Genomic DNA, 16,032 nt, shown 5'->3' with positions numbered 1-16,032 from the left:
ATTCTTGCTCCGCAACGCCTCGCTCACCTTCAATATTCTGTCATCCTGTGCGGTTTATATGTGGTATGTGAGAGACATGTCGCATTCGCGCATGAGAAAGACGCGTCCTGACGCGTCGCGTCGTGCCGTGGGAATGTTACCCCGCTCAGCCACAGACGCGTCGGGGCGCGTGGACGCCAAGTTCCTCACCACCACTACCTCCCACCTTGATTTTTATTTGACACTATGCCTGCCGAACGAACAGAGAAGAAGCCCCTTCACCAGACTACACTCTTCGGGTTCACAAAGTCTTCCGCCGTATCGAGACCGCCGCGCGCAGCATCCCCAAGCTCCCCCTCTGACGAGCTACCACCTCCAAAACGCGTGCAATCCGCGCCCAAGCCGACAAAACCGAAGGCCAAGTCCAAGTTAAAGGCTGGAGACGAGAACCGGGTCTCCACAGACGCGATCCTCTCCATCAAGCCCGAGTTCACGAAACTCATCGCGGCGAGGAAGAAGAACCACGAGTACCGCAAGTACAAGCTGGAGACAGTGACACGGTTCTGGCTGTACGAGACAGCACCCACGTCTGCCATAACGTACGTTCGTCGCTATTTTGATTTTCTTTTCATCAGCTACGTGTCGCTTGGTTGCGTTCCGCTGAGGACACCTCTCATATGGGAGGCCGTGCTGGGACGGGGACGCTCTCCAGTCAGCAGTTCAGTTGTCTCCGACATGTCTGAGCAACACCTTGCGAGACCCTTTGCTTGTTGTATGCGTGCTGTCGCTATGAATCACGGATGCTCATGCGGATCTGCATAGATACCTCATGTTCACGACCACGCCCAAGGTTCCGGGCGAGGTCAACGACCCCTCCGGTGTTGGAAACGACGACTTCGACCGGGGTCTGAAACAGTCCAAGTATGGATACCCCGTCACGGAGCTCTACAAACTCCGAAAACCACTCACGACGGCCGAACTGAAGTCGCGCTTCGACATCGCCGTCCCGCAAGGGTGGCGGTATGCCACGAAGCAGCTCGTCAATGAGATGAAGCTGGAGGATATGGAGAAGATCTTCTAGAACCATTTTCGGGCACTCGTTCCTTCCGTTTGGATTATTTGGATGCTGCACATCGACTTTCTGTACCATACTTTCCACCATGCTCTTACCACGCTGTCTGTGTATCGTCGCGCTACCTTGTGTGAGTCGGTTCTCCCAATGCTGATGTCCCTCCAACTGATCTGTCGACATAGAACCCCTCGAGCAGTCGCTTGTATAATGTTGTGACCAATTAATGCTACACCTCAACATGCCGTTGCAACGCACGTCAGCTTCGGAGCTGATCCGCACAGGCGCGTACAACCGGCATGCTTCAGAGCTAAGCTACACAGGATGTCTTCCCGACCACATATCCAAGCACTAGCGCTACAGCAAGTCGAACATACTCCTTTCGTCCCAATGCCTTCAGCTCCCCCATGACGGTCCGCCTCCGTTCTTCAGCAGCAGTGAACATGAGGTTGACGTACTCAAGGCTGTACACTCGACTATTCAGCTTCTTCGGCTCGTTGAACCAGTCCTCGACCATCCGAAACAGCACCCTCACGTCCTTGCCCTGCTCCACCATCCTCCTGTACTCGAGGAGGTACTCCATCCCACGCGGCTTGAGGTACGCGTATGCGTTCTTGCGCACGTAGTAGCTCTTGGACAGCTTCGCACCCGACCAATCGACGATGAGAGGCACGTACGTGAACACCGGCCAGACGTCCTTGAGCGGCAGCCGCATCTCGTCGTTGAGGAAGACGAGCTGGCGGTACAAAAATTGCTCCTGGTACGTGCCCTGGTAGTCTCCGCCCGTCACGCGCGTGTGTATGCGCTGCGGGACGCGCTGACCAGGGATGCGGCTCGCCACGGAGTCAGCCATGTACACGAGGGTCCGCGCCAGGTTCCGGAGCGGGGTGTTCAGCTCCAGACGCGCCCGCGCATCGGGATTCTCAAGTCGGACAGAGTGCGCGCCGTGCTCCGGGCAACGGAACGTGACCGTTGTGCTCTCTGCGTCCACAGCGTACTCGTTCCGTATGCCATGCTTGTCCGCCAGCGCACACCCCTCGACGGGGCACGCGCTCCGCATCGCAAGACGCTCCTTCTCGGGCGCGAGTTCCGCCTCGATGCGCTCCCGGTCGAGGATGATCGCGCGTAGCGCGTCCCGCATCGCAGGCATACGCATCAGCGCGTCCTGGTATGTCACCCTATACTCGATTTCCCCATCGACGAACGCGGAGAGCGCGGAGAGAAGAGCGTGATAGTCCGGGAGGAACGAGTCCATCGCGCCCGTCGAGCGGTGGCTCCGCTGGTAGACGATCCCGTCGATCGTGCTCGTCTGGCTGCTGTCTGGGGCGGTGTCGACGATGTCGAGCTGCACGACCGCCCGGACGGCGTCCACCCAGCCTGACATGTCCATGCCCGCGGCGAGGGCGCGTTCGCGGAGCGTTCTGTAGGTGGTCTGGAGCGCGCGAGCGAAGACGAAGGCGGCGGCGAAGACGGTGATCGTGCCGGTGTGCGGGCTGTTGTTGGGCTGCGCGCCGACGTGGATGTAGACCGTAGTCGAGGAACCGTCGGGTCCCAAGGAGATGCCGGAGTCGAACGCGGGGAGGTCGGGACGCGGGTTCGAGGTCTTCGACGACGAGGCTTCCGCGGTGGACTCGGACTCGGACTCGGAAGGGAATCTTGCGTTGGGCGGTACGAGTCCGAGCTGGCGCAGGATGCATTTGATGAACTCCTTCCTGCAGATGTAGGACGCGCCGCCTTCTGGGTGATGGACGATCCCGTCGTGCGCGGGCAGGAAGAATGGCTCGTCGCTGCGTTTCAAGGCCGAGAAGTCCTCCATGTCGCGCCGCGCGGCCGTGGCTGCTGCACATTCGAAGTTGGTGAGTTCGAGTCTTTTCGGGCAGAAAGACTCAGACTCACAGGAAGTTGTGGTCCCCACTGGCATTGGCAGACTTGAACTCGAACTCCGCGGCGTTCGCGCACGCAGCGCGCACTCCGTGGCTGGTCAAGGTCGGGAGTTGCAGAGTCGATGTGGGATGCCTTTCGCTGTCTCGGCTGGCATTGTGCGGCACTTATGTATGGGGAGACGGCGTGTTTGGAGGTCTGGAGGCGGAACACCTGGTGATCGGACTTGCCATCATGGGCAAAGTCAAAGTCGTCCAAATGCCGTGCAACTTCAAGGTTGTTTTCTCACGCGTGTACTTGCGCTTCGCGGCAGCTTCCCCGGGGCCCGGTGCTCTCAGCCTTCCTCCCTGCGTTCTGGGAGCAACCTTCTCTCTCGACAGGAACACTATTCTCCAGTCAGAGGTCACCGGGACCGTAAGAAATTGACTCGATGTCCCGAAAGCTGGTGGTCGCCCAGTTGAGTATCGCCGAGAGTTCACTCGCAAGAGGCACCTCTCGGAACAACTTCACTGATTCGCGTTAACCACACAGCTTCATGGTCGGGAATACATATGTAATCGGTTCTCATGAGTGAAGGACACCATGCGCAAATGCTGATCGACACCAACAGCCTTACACGGTCCACGAATGGAAGGACGACATTGCTCTGGCTTCTTCTCGGGGAATGTGAGCATTCAGCTTCTGGTGCCACGGCCGCGCTAACACAGTCCTCCTAATTTCAGCGATGCCTTTGCCCTGAACGTCGGTCCAGAGGACTGGCAGTACGACTCGGTGGTCCGGTGCTATGCTGCGGCGCTCGAGTTGAAAACGCCGTTCAAGCTGTTTATGAGTTTCGACATGACGTACGTATGCCGTCGTAGCCCTCAACCTTACACGACCGCGGCTGGTACCTAGGCTAATCCCCTCTTGGACGTGGACGATCCATCTTCTAGCCATGTGAACCTTGCAGGGTCCTCCGTCCGCCGCTCCCTTCTGCTACTTCACGTGTTCTGGAAAGCTCATGCGATTTCTGAACGAACGCAGAAGGATCCCAGGAAACACAAGAGAAGATGTCCGTCTCCTCCGCAGATACATGGCAGGTGTCGCACATCACCCAAACCAACTCCTGTACCACGGCAAGGTGCTCGTGTCAACGTTCGCGGGACAAGACAGCTTGTTCGGCCACGCGACGGTGCAAGAAGCCTGGCAATTCGTCAAGGATTCTCTGGAAGACATTGCCCCGGTACGCGAGATGAAGAAGCGCATCTAATGAATGTAATGCCCCGAACCATCGTTGACTAGAAGTTCATAGATACACCTGATCCCGTCGTTCTTCATTGACCCTCGCCGCTATCCGCATATCACCGCCATGGACGGATACTTCAACGTGAGAGCCTGTTGGGTCAATGTTCCGACGACTGACCGGTGACCGCTGGGGTAGTGGAATGGGTCTTGGCCGATACACCTGACAGTCGACTCTCCAAGGCATGAGATCGAGTGTCCGAAGCTCGATACCGACCGCCACCATATCCATCACCTCGGTGGCCGCACCTTCATGGCAGCGGTCTCCCCGTGGTTCTTTACGGTGTGACCACTTCTCTCGCACCGATGGCAGAACATCTGGTCGCTGACGACTTCGCGCAGCACTATGGTCCTGATTCGTGGAACAAGAACGCGCGTCTCCCCGTACAATGCTGCAGAAGTCTACGAGCTGACTACAGAACAACCACAGTGGATATACCGAGGAGATGACTGGCTGTTCGTCAGACGATGGACCCAGCTGATCGCCATGCGCGACCAAGTCGACATTGTGCAGATCATCTCCTGGAATGGTGCATATGCATCCGAACTCGCGACCCTACTACTACTCATGACTGACGCCCTCCAGACTACGGCGAGTCGCACTACATCGGGCCTATCAAGGGCGCACAGCCGAACTCCGAAGCATGGGTCGACGGCTTCCCGCACGACGCCTGGCTGGACTTGAACGAATACTTTGCACGCGCGTTCAAGGACGGCGCGTACCCGCCTATCGAGCGCGACCGCATCTTCATGTGGTCCCGCCCCCATCTCAAAGCCGCCAATGCGACTCACGATACAGTGCCGCGGCCAGATCGCTGGGAGTTGGTACGTACGCTCCACTCTGACTCTCGAGGGATCTGCAGCGATTTCTGACGGTCGGGTCTCAGACGGACGACAAGTTCTGGGTCGTCATCTTCGCCATAGCTCCTGCGGAAGTTCGTGTGTCAGGGACGGACGGCGGTCTTGATGGTCGTTCCTGGTTGGTGAAGAAGGGAGTGACGACGCTATCGCACCCGATGACCGCTGGCGGAGGCATGAAGGCGACGATGTTCCGCGATGGCGTCGTCGTCGCCGATTGCGCACCAAGTCATCGCGAATTCCGGGTGCACGAGAGGCCTCGAACGTACAACTTTAATGTGTTTGTGGCGGCATCTCTGATATAGACAGTAGAGAGCGATCAGTCATAAATTATTGGACGCAATAGCAGGAGGACGAGCGAGAGAAAACATGCTGCACTGGATACGGAAAACCCTGGTAAGACTCGATCTATACATGTAGGAATACACTGTCTTCTTGCGTCTTCTACTGCCTCTAGTCTGCTCAAGGGGTCGCCCTGCCTGGCCACCTGAAGATCGCAGTGATCAGCACCCGAGCAGCAATGGTGAGAGTCAGACATACCTGGGGTACAGAGAACATTCACGGACGGTGTATCGCTTCGCCAGCCAAGCCAAGAAACGCTGTAGACGTATAAGCAAGTGTCAAAGTTCTCAGTGAATCAAACAGAGCTCACCTCAACACCAAGACCATACCCTCCGTGCTCGCATGTGCCGTACTTGCGCTGGTCAGTGAACCAGTAGTACGGCGCAGGGTCGATGCCCTCGCGCTTGTACGCCGCAATGAGCTCCTGCTCGTCTGCAATCCTCATCGAGCCGCCGACGATCTCGCCCACGCCGGGAATGAGCAAGTCGCAGCTCTCGGTGAACGTGTGGCCGCCCTCGGTGTTCATCTTCTTCATGTAGAACGCCTTGAGCTCGGCCGGGAAGCCGTAGAGGAACACCGGGCGCGCGAGGATGTCCGTCATCCTGCGCTCCGCGGCCTCGGCGATGTCGTCGCCGACCTTGTGCTCGACCATGACCGGGTTGCCCTGCTCGTCCTTGATGACGTTCCCGTTCGCGTCCTCGGCCTCGTGCTTGATGTCGTGCTCGTTGAGCCACTTGATCGCCTCGACGTACGAGAGGCGGAGGAACGGCCGCGAGGGGGCCTCGAAGCCGGGGTTCAACTGTTTGATGAGCGCGGCGGATACTGGGTCCTGCAGCAACTTATCGACAGTCTCGCAGATGACGGTCTCGAGGTGCGTCATGAGGTCTTCGAACGTGATGAACGCAAGCTCGGCCTCGAGGTGCGTGAACTCGCTCAGATGCCGGCGGGTGTGGCTGTTCTCTGCGCGGAAACTCTCCTGCACGCAGAAGACATCGCCGAGAGAGGGCAAGCATGTTTCAAGGTAGAGCTGCGAGCTCTGCGTGAGGAAGGCGTTCTGGCCGTAGTAGTCGAGCTTGAAGAGCGTCGCGCCACCCTCTACCTGCGTCTGCACGAGACACGGCGGGGTGACCTCGGTAAGATCGTGCGACGTGAGCGTGGAGCGGAACGCGGTGAGGAGGGCAGAGCGGAGCTTGAGCGTCGCCGAGGCGGTCTCGCCGCGAAGCACCAGGTGCCGCAGGTCGGCCTGGATGGAGGGGTCTGATTTCTGAACGGACACGGTTCAGTGAGCTTGGCAGTTCAGCCGGTCATAACATAATACTTGCCTCGTTGAGCCTGTTGGTGAATGCGTCCTCGCCTCCAGGTGCCGCGCCGAGCACTCTCCAGTAATCCACGACAAGTTCGTGTCCGCCTGGGGCAGTTTGGCCTTCAGGCACAACCTTCAGTGTACCCACGACTTCGATTGTGGACTCGAGCGTGAGAGTGAGTGCTTCGTACGTCTGCGCGACCTGCCCGGATAGGACGCATTGGAGGTAGCCGGTGCCGTCTCGGAGGACGATGAAGATGATCTCCTTCTGGTCGCGGAGACGGTGCACCCAGCCAGAGGTCTTGACGCGTTTTGTCCTGAGCGGTGTGAGGTTGCAGATCTTCGCCTGTACAACCACGGGGTTGGACGGATGCGGGTCGCGACGGGGGGCGAGCACGTACCTTCACGGCGGCGGGCAAGCTGGGGTCCTCCTTGAGCACGATCTTCTTGCTCTCTTCGAGCTTTTTCTCCTTCTTCTCTCGCGCCTCTGCCTTCTCCTTTGCCTCGCGCTCAGCGAGCTCCTCCGCCTTCTTGCGCTTCTTCTCGATACCGTCTGCGCCTTTCTTTGCCTTCTTCAGCGCAGACTGGGTTGGCTCTTCGTATGTGCCTGACGCGTCCTTGCGGATAACGTAGGGGCCCTCGGGGTAGGTGTAGACAGCGAACGCGAGGGTCTGGTAGGGTGCCTCAGGCGTTCCCTTACCAGTCTCATCTGAGCCGGTGGACTCATCGACGTGAATCGGGGCCATGGTGTGTCGTGCGGGAGTTCTGTCTAGCCCAGTCGGTCTTCCCTGTCCTTTTATGCTGGTCAGACGAGTGACTCTAGAGGGCGATGTAGGTGATGGTAGTGACTCACGAAACGGATGCAGTTCAAACTCGTTCTCCTTAACTTTAGCTGCTTTCAAAATCCGATAAAGCTCTCGGCTTATCTACGCGAGATTTCCGGCGTGCTGCCTATTCACGGTCCTGACAGGTTCTATTAACCAACAACTCGACTGCCAGCTGCATCGACACCATCCACAACCTAGACAACACTCGCGGCGTGCGCGCGGTGACTGGGAAACGGGAGAGGCACCGCGCGAGGTCGCGACTCGGACTGATCGCGACCTCGCGACGCGGTGCGAGTAAATGCCGCGCGCGTCTGGGCACCACTGCATCCTTACTCTGCTTCCCCCATGATCACACGATTCGGCAAAACGTTCCTGTTCACTGTCTTTGCCCTCGTATGTCGTTTGATTCGGGACACCGAGTCGAGGTTCAATGACCTGTCTTGTTTCTGACAGTTCCTACTGGGGTCGCTCGCGCTACTACATCCGCCGTCCCGGACATATGTCGACACATGGACCGGTGATTTCTTCGGAGAAGGGGGCTTCATACCGCCCTCACCGGCACAGGGAGTCAAGGGGAACGTTATCATGCCGAAGCTTGGCAATGCTACTGCGAAGTGAGTCAGTTACTTCACGATGATGGCGCACGTCTTCATACTGGGGCAGGGCGGAGCTGGGTCGGGCGACTTGGAAACTCTTGTGAGTGTCATGAACGTTTCATGTTCTAAGTTGACTCACGAAGCCCTAGGCACACCATGACCCTGCGATTCCCCGAGGAACCTTCGCAAGATGAGCGCGACGCGCTGAACAACTACTTCCATCTCATGTCGCGACTCTATCCATGTGGAGAGTGCGCTGCAGAATTCCAGTTGCTCCTTAAGAAGTTCCCCCCTCAGACGTCGTCAAGACGTGCCGCCGCCACTTGGTGCGTGCCACATACTTTCATGCTCTGCCACTCCTTCATGATGTGGTGTGCTCTTCGCAGGCTGTGCTTCCTACACAACCAAGTGAACGCCCGACTCGGCCACGAAGAGTTCGACTGTGCAAACCTTGATGCAACCTATGACTGTGGATGTGGCGATGAGCCGTTGGGCTCTTCAACAGCCGGCTCTCCGTACGACCCAATGGACCTTGAACGTGACCCGAGCAAAGACAAGAAGGCGCAGGGGCTAGTGAAAGGCGGTCGGGCGGAGTCATAGCGTCTGTGAGCGAGGGTCATTGTGTTCTCCCTTTCTGTCTGGTTGTGCCTCTTGGATGGGCGTGTTATTGTACGAGTGTGTTTATGGTGCTAATGGGCAGCGGTGTAAAGTTCTCACTTCCCGTCGTCTTACTACTCTCGCCAGGTATCGACAGCATTCGTCCCGGTCTCTCAGTTGCTCTCGCGTCTCCTTGCCAACAGTTCTGTGTGCACGACCAGACGAAACGCGGGCTGGTCTCTGGCCAGCCTGGTGTAGACTTACGGTCGATCATAGATCTAATCTTATCTATTCTCGCCCTCGATCGAGATCTCATCTTTCTCTGCCTTTTACCACCACCACCCGACGGAAAGCAAGGATGTTCTACATCATCGGCCTCGGTCTTTGCGATGAGAGGGACATTACTTTGCGTGGTCTGGAGGTAAGCTTCATGTGTTCATATGCATCATGACATTACTTAGCTCCCTACAGGCCGTAAAGGGGTCATCCCGGGTCTACCTGGAGGCATATACCAGCATCCTCATGATACAAAAAGAACGACTGGTCAGTCCATCACAAACGACACCATGAATATGATTGCTTACCTATTATGCAAGGAAGCATTCTATGGGAAGGAGCTGATCGTAGCAGATCGCGACATGGTCGAAACCGAAAGCGACGAGATCCTCCGCAACGCAGATAAAGAAGACGTCTCCTTACTCGTAGTCGGCGACCCCTACGGGTAGGAATCAATTCACCATCAAAGTCAGTGAGGCACTTACTCATTGTCTGACCAGTGCAACCACACATACGGACATCGTGCTCCGCGCACGATCGCTCAACATCCCGACGCGAATCATCCATAACGCATCGATTATGAATGCGGTTGGCGCGTGCGGACTGCAGCTGTACAACTTCGGACAAACGGTCTCACTCGTGTTCTTCACCGAGACGTGGAAACCGGACAGCTTCTATGACCGCATCAAGGAGAATGCAGACCTCGGAATGCACACGCTCGTCTTGCTCGATATCAAGGTCAAGGAGCAGAGCGAAGAGAACCTCGCAAGGTTGGTCACACCTATCACTCGCCCCTCCTTGATAATTTACCTGTGAACGATCCAGAGGGAGGAAAATTTACGAGCCGCCACGGTACATGTCGATCACCCAGGCAGTGTCACAGCTCACTGAAGTGGAAGAGAAGCGACAAAGCGGGACGCTCGCCCCGGACTCAACGCTTGCGATCGCACTTTCCCGAGTCGGTGGCGGGCCGGAGGAACGCATTGTCGCCGGAACGCTTACAGAACTCCTTGCAGCGCCCCCAGAGACGTATGGCGAGCCGCTGCACAGTCTGGTGATCGTTGGCAAGCGGCTGCACCACCTCGAGGTCGAGTATGCGGAGAGTTTCGCACTAAACCGGGAGACATGGAAGGATGTGGCGAAGCGCGTGTACGGTTGCGCACTGGACTGAATGGTCCTGACGGTGTGTTGCATTCTGGGGTGGTAATAACGAGCGTCCTGCTGACCGACTGCGTACCTCACGCACAGGACATCGCAGATCGTGGAAGGGTTCATTATAGCAGTAGTCTTGGAAGTTTGCACATGGTCCCACGGCGAGGCATGGTTATAACCAATACGCGATGCCATCTGCCATGAAAACGTGTTCTGCCATAGCGCCAGATTCCCGCTCTCTATCAGCGGACTAATTCATGAGACAGTCGATGCAGGTGTGTGCTCTTGAGCCTGACAGTTTCTCTCACCGATTCGCTTTCACCCGCTCTGCCCGAGGAGGCCGAACGCCCCGACTGACAGTCCATTGCTCGCTAGATCACCCTGGATAGCTAGGCATGGACCCATCGAGGGCGAGAAGCGAAGTCTGGACCTTCTTCAGCCTAGTTATCTTCCCGGCTCAAGGGTGCAGCGGGCACCAGGGATCGTCTTCAGCTCGACGTGTACATGGAGCGTCTGGCATATGTCATCATCAACAGCCCGAGCCGCCGTTTTACTTTCGATGCCTTCGTAATATGGCGTGCTGCGTCATCGCGGCGGCGAAACAGAGTTGCAGCGCGAATGTGGGCCTCGGAGCCGGAGCTTTTCTCACCGCCGGCACGCTTGGTGTGGCAGGATCCTACAGAGGCATAGCGCGACCGCGGTCGGGGATCTCGGCGACAGGTCTATCCACTGCGGCAGGAAGTTCAGTATTAACGTGGTCTCACCAGGCCTCATCCTGTCCGACGATGGAAGGTCTCCGGTGCAGTCAATGCGTCATTCCAGGCACCCTCCGGTGAGGGGCCGGTGCGATAACCGCAGCGGCGATGAGTTGACACTCTGGGAACTGAGGATTATGATTCTACCGCGAAAAGAGGCGGGAAGTACTGACACAAAGCACGCCAAAAAGGTCATGCAAGTTTGTGAGAAAGATCAGACTATGACGAAGTTCAGGAACGCGGAGGTAAACGACAAAGCGCCGCTAAGGGTGGCAAGTCATCCGATCAACTTGTGGCAGAGATCTCGAGATGATCGTATGAATAGATGGCGCGCACGGGCACGCGGCCTTATTAAACCCATCCGCGTCCGGGCATGCGTCTCTCGCCTTGTTTCCCCACATCATCTGCCCATCGGGGCCCAGGCTTACCAGCACCAGAGTGTCTATGCCCCCAATCGCAAAACGGCCCCGCACGAAGGCTGACATTGTAGGTCAATGGCATGTCTTATCCGAACGCGTCGAGCTCATGGTCAAAACGCGATAAACAGGAATCACGGCTCATACGACTGGGAATGACCTCCCAGAAGACGTCTACGGCGGGGGCACTACCCTTGGATGTGCTACCCCTGATTCTAGAGCATCTCTCTGATCGGCGAGACTTGTGTACTTGTGCACAGCTTTCCAAGGCATTCCACCATGCCGCCACGCCGCTCTTGTACCGCATCCTTGACGTACGAGTCGTCACGAAAAGAAGACTACAGGTGAGTCGTGCCTGGACTCAGCGGTGGTTAAGGACATGATCTCCCACACACGGGGAATCTCTACTGGTCCCCGTGGGTGGCTGAAGCTAACCCCTCACTTTCCATGATAGACTGCTATAGTCGTCCATCCTTCGACTACAATTCTGCAAAAGCCGGAGTACGCAAAGTATGTCCGACATGTGCGAGAGAACGGTGCGTAGATATGGCCAGTCGGTTTCGGAGCTTTTGCCTACTCATGAAACCGAATTTGTAGGCGCTGTCGGGTTGTACAGGCCAGATCTCGTTGAGGGCTGCCGGAGAGCACTGAAGCTCTACGTGAACCTAGAAGGGTTTACTTGGAGCGACGACACAGCGGAAGGCAACAACGAGCGGGACTTCGCCGCCTACCTCGACATCCTCCATACCCTCCCCGTCCGCGAACTTGTCATCCGGACATTCTGCGGGCTCTCGGATGATGTCTGGGAAAGACTGCAAGACTTCACCAATCTCAGCAAGGTGTCGATCTGGTGCATGGAGGGCAAGCCGCGCATCCTGCAAGGGTGGTCTGAGAAGCTCGGTGCGAGCCTCACGCACCTCGAACTGGGCGTCAGTGCACTTTCCCGCACGCATCCGCATGACTGTACGTCCTGATCCTCATGCCGCTCTCGCGCGCGCGCGTACAGCGCTGCTCAGGTGTGCCGGCCTCGATCCTCATTTCAGTCCTCTCGCAACTCCCGCACCTCCGTGTGCTCCGCCTCAAGGGTGCGCCCTCGTCCGCCATCCTGGAGATCCTTACGTTCCTCCCGCACCTCGTCACCCTCGACACGGAATATTTCGGCCAGGCGACGTTCTCGAGATACGACGACGTGCCGGCGGCTAGCCTGAAGGAACTCACGGTACGGACGAGCTCGGTGCACATTCAGGGGTTCCAGCAACTGTGGACGTGGATCCGTCGACTCACGCCAAGACCAAGTCTGGAGTCCTTCACGCTGAACGCATTCTCGACACAAGGAGAGGCGCTCATACCGCGCGGGTTCATTCTTGACATGGCGAACACACATAAGGACACCCTCCGACATTTCACCGCCGACTCGATGCAGATGACGCTAGAAGATATCGAGTGTCTCTGCACCGTGTTCCCGGAGCTGCAGACCCTGTCGTGTTCAACGTTGTTCACGCCGGAAGGGGTGAGGCGATCTTCAGTCCAGCAGTGTGGCGTTATCTAACTGCACGCGTGGCTCCACAGGCGCGATATGAGGCGTCCGTCGCCAAAGCGAACAATCTCCGCGAGATCAGGATGAACATGAACAACTGGATGCCCTCCAACAAGATGAGCGCGGCGTTCTACATGGAAGTAGCGCGGAATGCGATGCTCCGCGAGGGCTCTGTTCTGCGCTCCGTCACTCTCGGATGCCTCATCTATCGGGTAAGTCTTGCAGTGAGGTGTGCGAGTGAACCTCACTGAATTGCTTTCTCGTACAGGGGAAGTGGGTCTACAAGAAGACGGAAGATGGGACGCATCGCGTTGAATTCGAGATCGTGGGCAACGTCATACAGGACTTATGGGACTGACACCGGTGATGGGGATCTCTTTGCCCATATCTATTGGTTCTTCATGGGCGAGAATGTCGGGAAACAGCCGCTATCCATTCGTCCAGACGCGTGGTTGCTCGATTTTACATACATGTGTGCCACAGCCTCAGGAACTCCGATACCCGCGATGCTAGTAATCCTACACTTGTCACCATACCGCACGAGACCCGCCGAAGCTATGCAACCATGTCGTTTATCTTCAAGCTAGTCTGTAGTATCACATGTTCCGAACAGAGACGCGTCGTCGCCGCTCAGCTCCACGTTTTGGCACTCGAACGACGCATCGCCGTACTTGGAAGGCGGACTACAAGACGATCCCAATATCAGCTTCAGCACGCAGATGAAGGAAAAAACATAACGTCGTGATGAAGACAACGTACGTGACGGTGATCCCATTAACATTGACGTTGCTGCAGCGTCCGTCTGGAGAGCACGACAAACTTGCTACGACGGCCTTCTCCTTTCCGGATGAGGTCCCAGATATACTGCCGGACGCGGTATATCAACAGACATGGCGAGGTGGGAGAAGACCATGGGTGTCACGCACTCGTCAAACCAGATATCTTGGATGTAGGTGTTAGACGGGTACTTGGCGCAGTCGCTGTCACTCGTCTCATAGCATTGGTCGATGACGACTGGGTTATCGACGTTGGTCTCGACGAAGCCAGTGAAGGTGATGTTCTTGACGATGCCGGACCCGACGTTCTTGCCTGCCCACGCCTTGATCCGGGCGCCGTTTTGCGCATTAGACATGCGGATGTTCCTAAGTCGGGCGGTCAAGACAAGGCCGTGGAGTAGAATTCAAGTCAAAGCTCACGTGGCGAGGACGTTTTGCACGATGTCGTACTCGCCGGCGTACTGGCCGAGTGAGCCCACGGATATGCCGCTGAATTAGAAGATGAGCTTGATAGTACTTCAACGCCTGCGGGATCGAACGTACTGAGAGCCGTTGCAAGACAGATTGGAGACCAAGATGTTAGTCGAGTCTGCATGGCAGAGGTCAATACGCGCTGTGCGAGGCTCAAAAGCTATAGAGACATACTTGGCTTGAAGCTAACACAGTCGTCCCCGTTGTTTATGGTAGAGTCCTCGATTACCACGTTGTCGCTCCGGAATATATCCCAACCGTCCGTGTTCTTGGCAGCGTTCTTCGAAGTCGACACCGCCGAGATAGTAATATTGCGGAATGTGACATCTTGACCTTCGTTCACCTGTTGCGGATGCTTTGATGAATATCGCACAACAGAATAGACCAAGCAGCGACACCCACAAAGTTGATCCACTCCGGGCCATTGATCATGTTGATGTTTTGTACCGTGACATTCGTAGCCTGGAAGAGTGTCAGCAGGATCGGCCGGACGACTGAGTCGTCCTTCGCGCTGACATATGTAGAAGTGCTCAGTCGTAGAAGTGTGCACATGTTAATGCAAAGTCTACTCACAATTCATCGTACCACGCCTGCCCGGAACCGTCGAGCGTACCGCCTCCATCGAGAAGGAGGTTCTTACCGCCAAGGAGCCAGAACGCTGTCTGATCCTGGAAGTCGAAGGTGAACGCATTGTCTGTCCAATAATCGAGGTCCGGGTTGAACTTGATCGTGCCCTGCAGGTTCTGTGGACAGTGTTGGTCAGTAAGGTCACCGTACCAGCATCATAGTAATCATACTATGTGTTTGCCCGTGAGACCGGTCATGTTCATTTTCGAACGAATCGATAGAGTCGTGCCGGAGGGTATGGTAATGGTGGAGCACGATGCATCGGAAGCCGAGGCCAAGAATGCTGGAGCATCATCGGAGCCACTAGCCGAGAGGGTGCATATCCCCGATGCCCTGTGCTCGAGAGCCGGAGAAGCGAATGCGGTGTAGACGGTTGCCGCAAGAGCGTACACGCGTACGAGCGCAGGTCGCATTGTGGACTTCGCGTTGCACAAGCAGCCGTAGCCACAGGGAGTATATATAGGTGTTGCATTCCGAGTGGACGTCATGAGAGGTCAACCTAAGACGCATGGCGAGTGGGCTTCTTTTGAAGGAGCGGTCCGCCGGCGCGGCTGTAGAAGGTCAAGCCAACCTCAAAGTACCGACATTACACAGCATCCGGAGTAGCTTTTGACGTAGCAGAGGATGTCGGGTTCATGCTTGGAGGGTCTCTCGGTTCCGCGTTGCGCCCCATGACCACGAGCACGGAGTATTGCTTGGTACGTGGGAGGTCAGGTGGAGACCAATCTTCTCGGGATAGGCTGACGAGAAAAGAAGGCGTGTGAGTCTCGAATATAAGCTAGATTCCTCCAGTATCATGGGCGAGTTCTTCCATGCACGAGCGGACGGCATACGAAAAGATGAGTTTGATAGGTATTTGAACTTGGCACGTATCGTCGGCATCGAGAAACGTTGCTCTGGCGACGACGGGTTGTGCAGTAGAGAGAGAAGTTGAGCGGCAGATACATAGCTCTGCTGTTCATGTCTCACCGTTGTGACAGTCCCCATGCATGCATCAGTCGAACTGCTACCACGGAACTAGTAGAGTCAATTGTCCATTCACATCATCTGATGCCTGACAGTGTGTGCGGGACACACCATGTTGCTTCCGCTTCGTTCTCTAGATGATATGCTGGAGAAGCTGCGCCGTGACTGGCTGAGGTGGTGGTGGTTAGCAAGTTAGACGGACACTCGAGTTGCAAGCCTGGCTGTCGAGGTCTGGGCCAAGGACGGGACATCGGGCCGAGAGCCCGAGGGGAAACGCGCGCTAAACTCTTTCCGCGGAGAGACGGGCTGGACTTTGGAATCCG

General features: G+C 56.6%; 8 protein-coding genes across 8 annotated transcripts; 5 read left to right on the top strand and 3 right to left on the bottom strand.

The window, feature by feature from the left end:
• Positions 1-225: 225 nt before the first annotated feature.
• On the top strand, positions 226-1,060 carry L226DRAFT_467591 (uncharacterized protein; the record flags this gene model as incomplete). The annotated part of the gene is made up of 2 exons (XM_067676076.1): positions 226-578; positions 802-1,060. The coding sequence occupies 2 exons, from the start codon at positions 226-228 to the stop codon at positions 1,058-1,060; spliced, it is 612 nt and encodes a 203-aa protein (XP_067532684.1).
• Positions 1,061-1,358: 298 nt separating this feature from the next.
• Positions 1,359-3,149, bottom strand: L226DRAFT_512317 (uncharacterized protein; the record flags this gene model as incomplete). The annotated part of the gene is made up of 2 exons (XM_067678334.1): positions 2,945-3,149; positions 1,359-2,887 (listed from the first exon to the last, which is right to left on the bottom strand). Exons 1-2 carry the CDS (start codon positions 2,967-2,969, stop codon positions 1,359-1,361), a joined length of 1,554 nt encoding a protein of 517 aa, XP_067532683.1. The 5' UTR covers positions 2,970-3,149.
• Positions 3,150-3,455: 306 nt separating this feature from the next.
• L226DRAFT_588656 (glycoside hydrolase family 71 protein) lies at positions 3,456-5,481 on the top strand. The gene is made up of 10 exons (XM_067685600.1): positions 3,456-3,482; positions 3,540-3,595; positions 3,652-3,771; positions 3,953-4,151; positions 4,221-4,295; positions 4,350-4,493; positions 4,553-4,594; positions 4,641-4,740; positions 4,797-5,035; positions 5,098-5,481. Exons 1-10 carry the CDS (start codon positions 3,465-3,467, stop codon positions 5,371-5,373), a joined length of 1,269 nt encoding a protein of 422 aa, XP_067532682.1. The 5' UTR covers positions 3,456-3,464; the 3' UTR covers positions 5,374-5,481.
• On the bottom strand, positions 5,329-7,757 carry L226DRAFT_537545 (asparaginyl-tRNA synthetase). Its single transcript, XM_067681340.1, has 6 exons — positions 7,567-7,757; positions 7,115-7,506; positions 6,733-7,059; positions 5,721-6,674; positions 5,609-5,667; positions 5,329-5,555 (listed from the first exon to the last, which is right to left on the bottom strand). Exons 2-6 carry the CDS (start codon positions 7,457-7,459, stop codon positions 5,531-5,533), a joined length of 1,710 nt encoding a protein of 569 aa, XP_067532681.1. The 5' UTR covers positions 7,460-7,506; positions 7,567-7,757; the 3' UTR covers positions 5,329-5,530.
• A 128-nt stretch (positions 7,758-7,885) lies between these two features.
• L226DRAFT_588636 (uncharacterized protein) lies at positions 7,886-9,091 on the top strand (the record flags this gene model as incomplete). Its single annotated transcript, XM_067685599.1, has 5 exons — positions 7,886-7,933; positions 7,994-8,154; positions 8,204-8,236; positions 8,286-8,462; positions 8,523-9,091. The coding sequence occupies 5 exons, from the start codon at positions 7,886-7,888 to the stop codon at positions 8,734-8,736; spliced, it is 633 nt and encodes a 210-aa protein (XP_067532680.1). The 3' UTR covers positions 8,737-9,091.
• L226DRAFT_467618 (diphthine synthase) lies at positions 9,092-10,180 on the top strand (the record flags this gene model as incomplete). The annotated part of the gene is made up of 5 exons (XM_067676081.1): positions 9,092-9,154; positions 9,205-9,276; positions 9,330-9,454; positions 9,510-9,779; positions 9,835-10,180. The coding sequence occupies 5 exons, from the start codon at positions 9,092-9,094 to the stop codon at positions 10,178-10,180; spliced, it is 876 nt and encodes a 291-aa protein (XP_067532679.1).
• A 1,134-nt stretch (positions 10,181-11,314) lies between these two features.
• On the top strand, positions 11,315-13,492 carry L226DRAFT_512301 (uncharacterized protein). The gene is made up of 7 exons (XM_067678333.1): positions 11,315-11,402; positions 11,464-11,676; positions 11,787-11,868; positions 11,930-12,261; positions 12,339-12,842; positions 12,902-13,081; positions 13,138-13,492. Exons 1-7 carry the CDS (start codon positions 11,361-11,363, stop codon positions 13,225-13,227), a joined length of 1,443 nt encoding a protein of 480 aa, XP_067532678.1. The 5' UTR covers positions 11,315-11,360; the 3' UTR covers positions 13,228-13,492.
• On the bottom strand, positions 13,453-15,156 carry L226DRAFT_573462 (pectin lyase-like protein; the record flags this gene model as incomplete). The annotated part of the gene is made up of 9 exons (XM_067684859.1): positions 13,453-13,552; positions 13,629-13,733; positions 13,796-14,011; positions 14,066-14,134; positions 14,189-14,234; positions 14,291-14,459; positions 14,519-14,627; positions 14,690-14,859; positions 14,914-15,156. 9 exons carry the CDS (start codon positions 15,154-15,156, stop codon positions 13,453-13,455), a joined length of 1,227 nt encoding a protein of 408 aa, XP_067532677.1.
• Between the last annotated feature and the right edge of the window lie 876 nt (positions 15,157-16,032).

Source organism: Lentinus tigrinus (genome assembly GCF_003813185.1).
Source record: "Lentinus tigrinus ALCF2SS1-7 unplaced genomic scaffold L226scaffold_25, whole genome shotgun sequence".
Classification (NCBI taxonomy): domain Eukaryota; kingdom Fungi; phylum Basidiomycota; class Agaricomycetes; order Polyporales; family Polyporaceae; genus Lentinus; species Lentinus tigrinus.
This window is presented reverse-complemented; position numbering and strand designations above follow the sequence as displayed.

What these genes read in the sequence shown, in the direction of transcription:
- L226DRAFT_588656 (XM_067685600.1), top strand. An exon ending in CTCTGGAAGACATTGCCCCG is followed by an intron (nt 4,152 to 4,220) that starts GTACGCGAGATG and finishes AGAAGTTCATAG; the next exon opens with ATACACCTGATCCCGTCGTT. An exon ending in GGCCAGATCGCTGGGAGTTG is followed by an intron (nt 5,036 to 5,097) that starts GTACGTACGCTC and finishes GTCGGGTCTCAG; the next exon opens with ACGGACGACAAGTTCTGGGT.
- L226DRAFT_537545 (XM_067681340.1), bottom strand. Translation starts at nt 7,459, where the DNA reads ATGGCCCCGATTCACGTCGATGAGTCCACCGGCTCAGATGAGACTGGT. An exon ending in TCACCAACAGGCTCAACGAG is followed by an intron (nt 6,675 to 6,732) that starts GCAAGTATTATG and finishes GTGTCCGTTCAG; the next exon opens with AAATCAGACCCCTCCATCCA. An exon ending in GAATGTTCTCTGTACCCCAG is followed by an intron (nt 5,556 to 5,608) that starts GTATGTCTGACT and finishes TGCGATCTTCAG; the next exon opens with GTGGCCAGGCAGGGCGACCC.
- L226DRAFT_512301 (XM_067678333.1), top strand. Translation starts at nt 11,361, where the DNA reads ATGCCCCCAATCGCAAAACGGCCCCGCACGAAGGCTGACATT. An exon ending in CCCGCACGAAGGCTGACATT is followed by an intron (nt 11,403 to 11,463) that starts GTAGGTCAATGG and finishes CGCGATAAACAG; the next exon opens with GAATCACGGCTCATACGACT. An exon ending in TCACGAAAAGAAGACTACAG is followed by an intron (nt 11,677 to 11,786) that starts GTGAGTCGTGCC and finishes TTTCCATGATAG; the next exon opens with ACTGCTATAGTCGTCCATCC.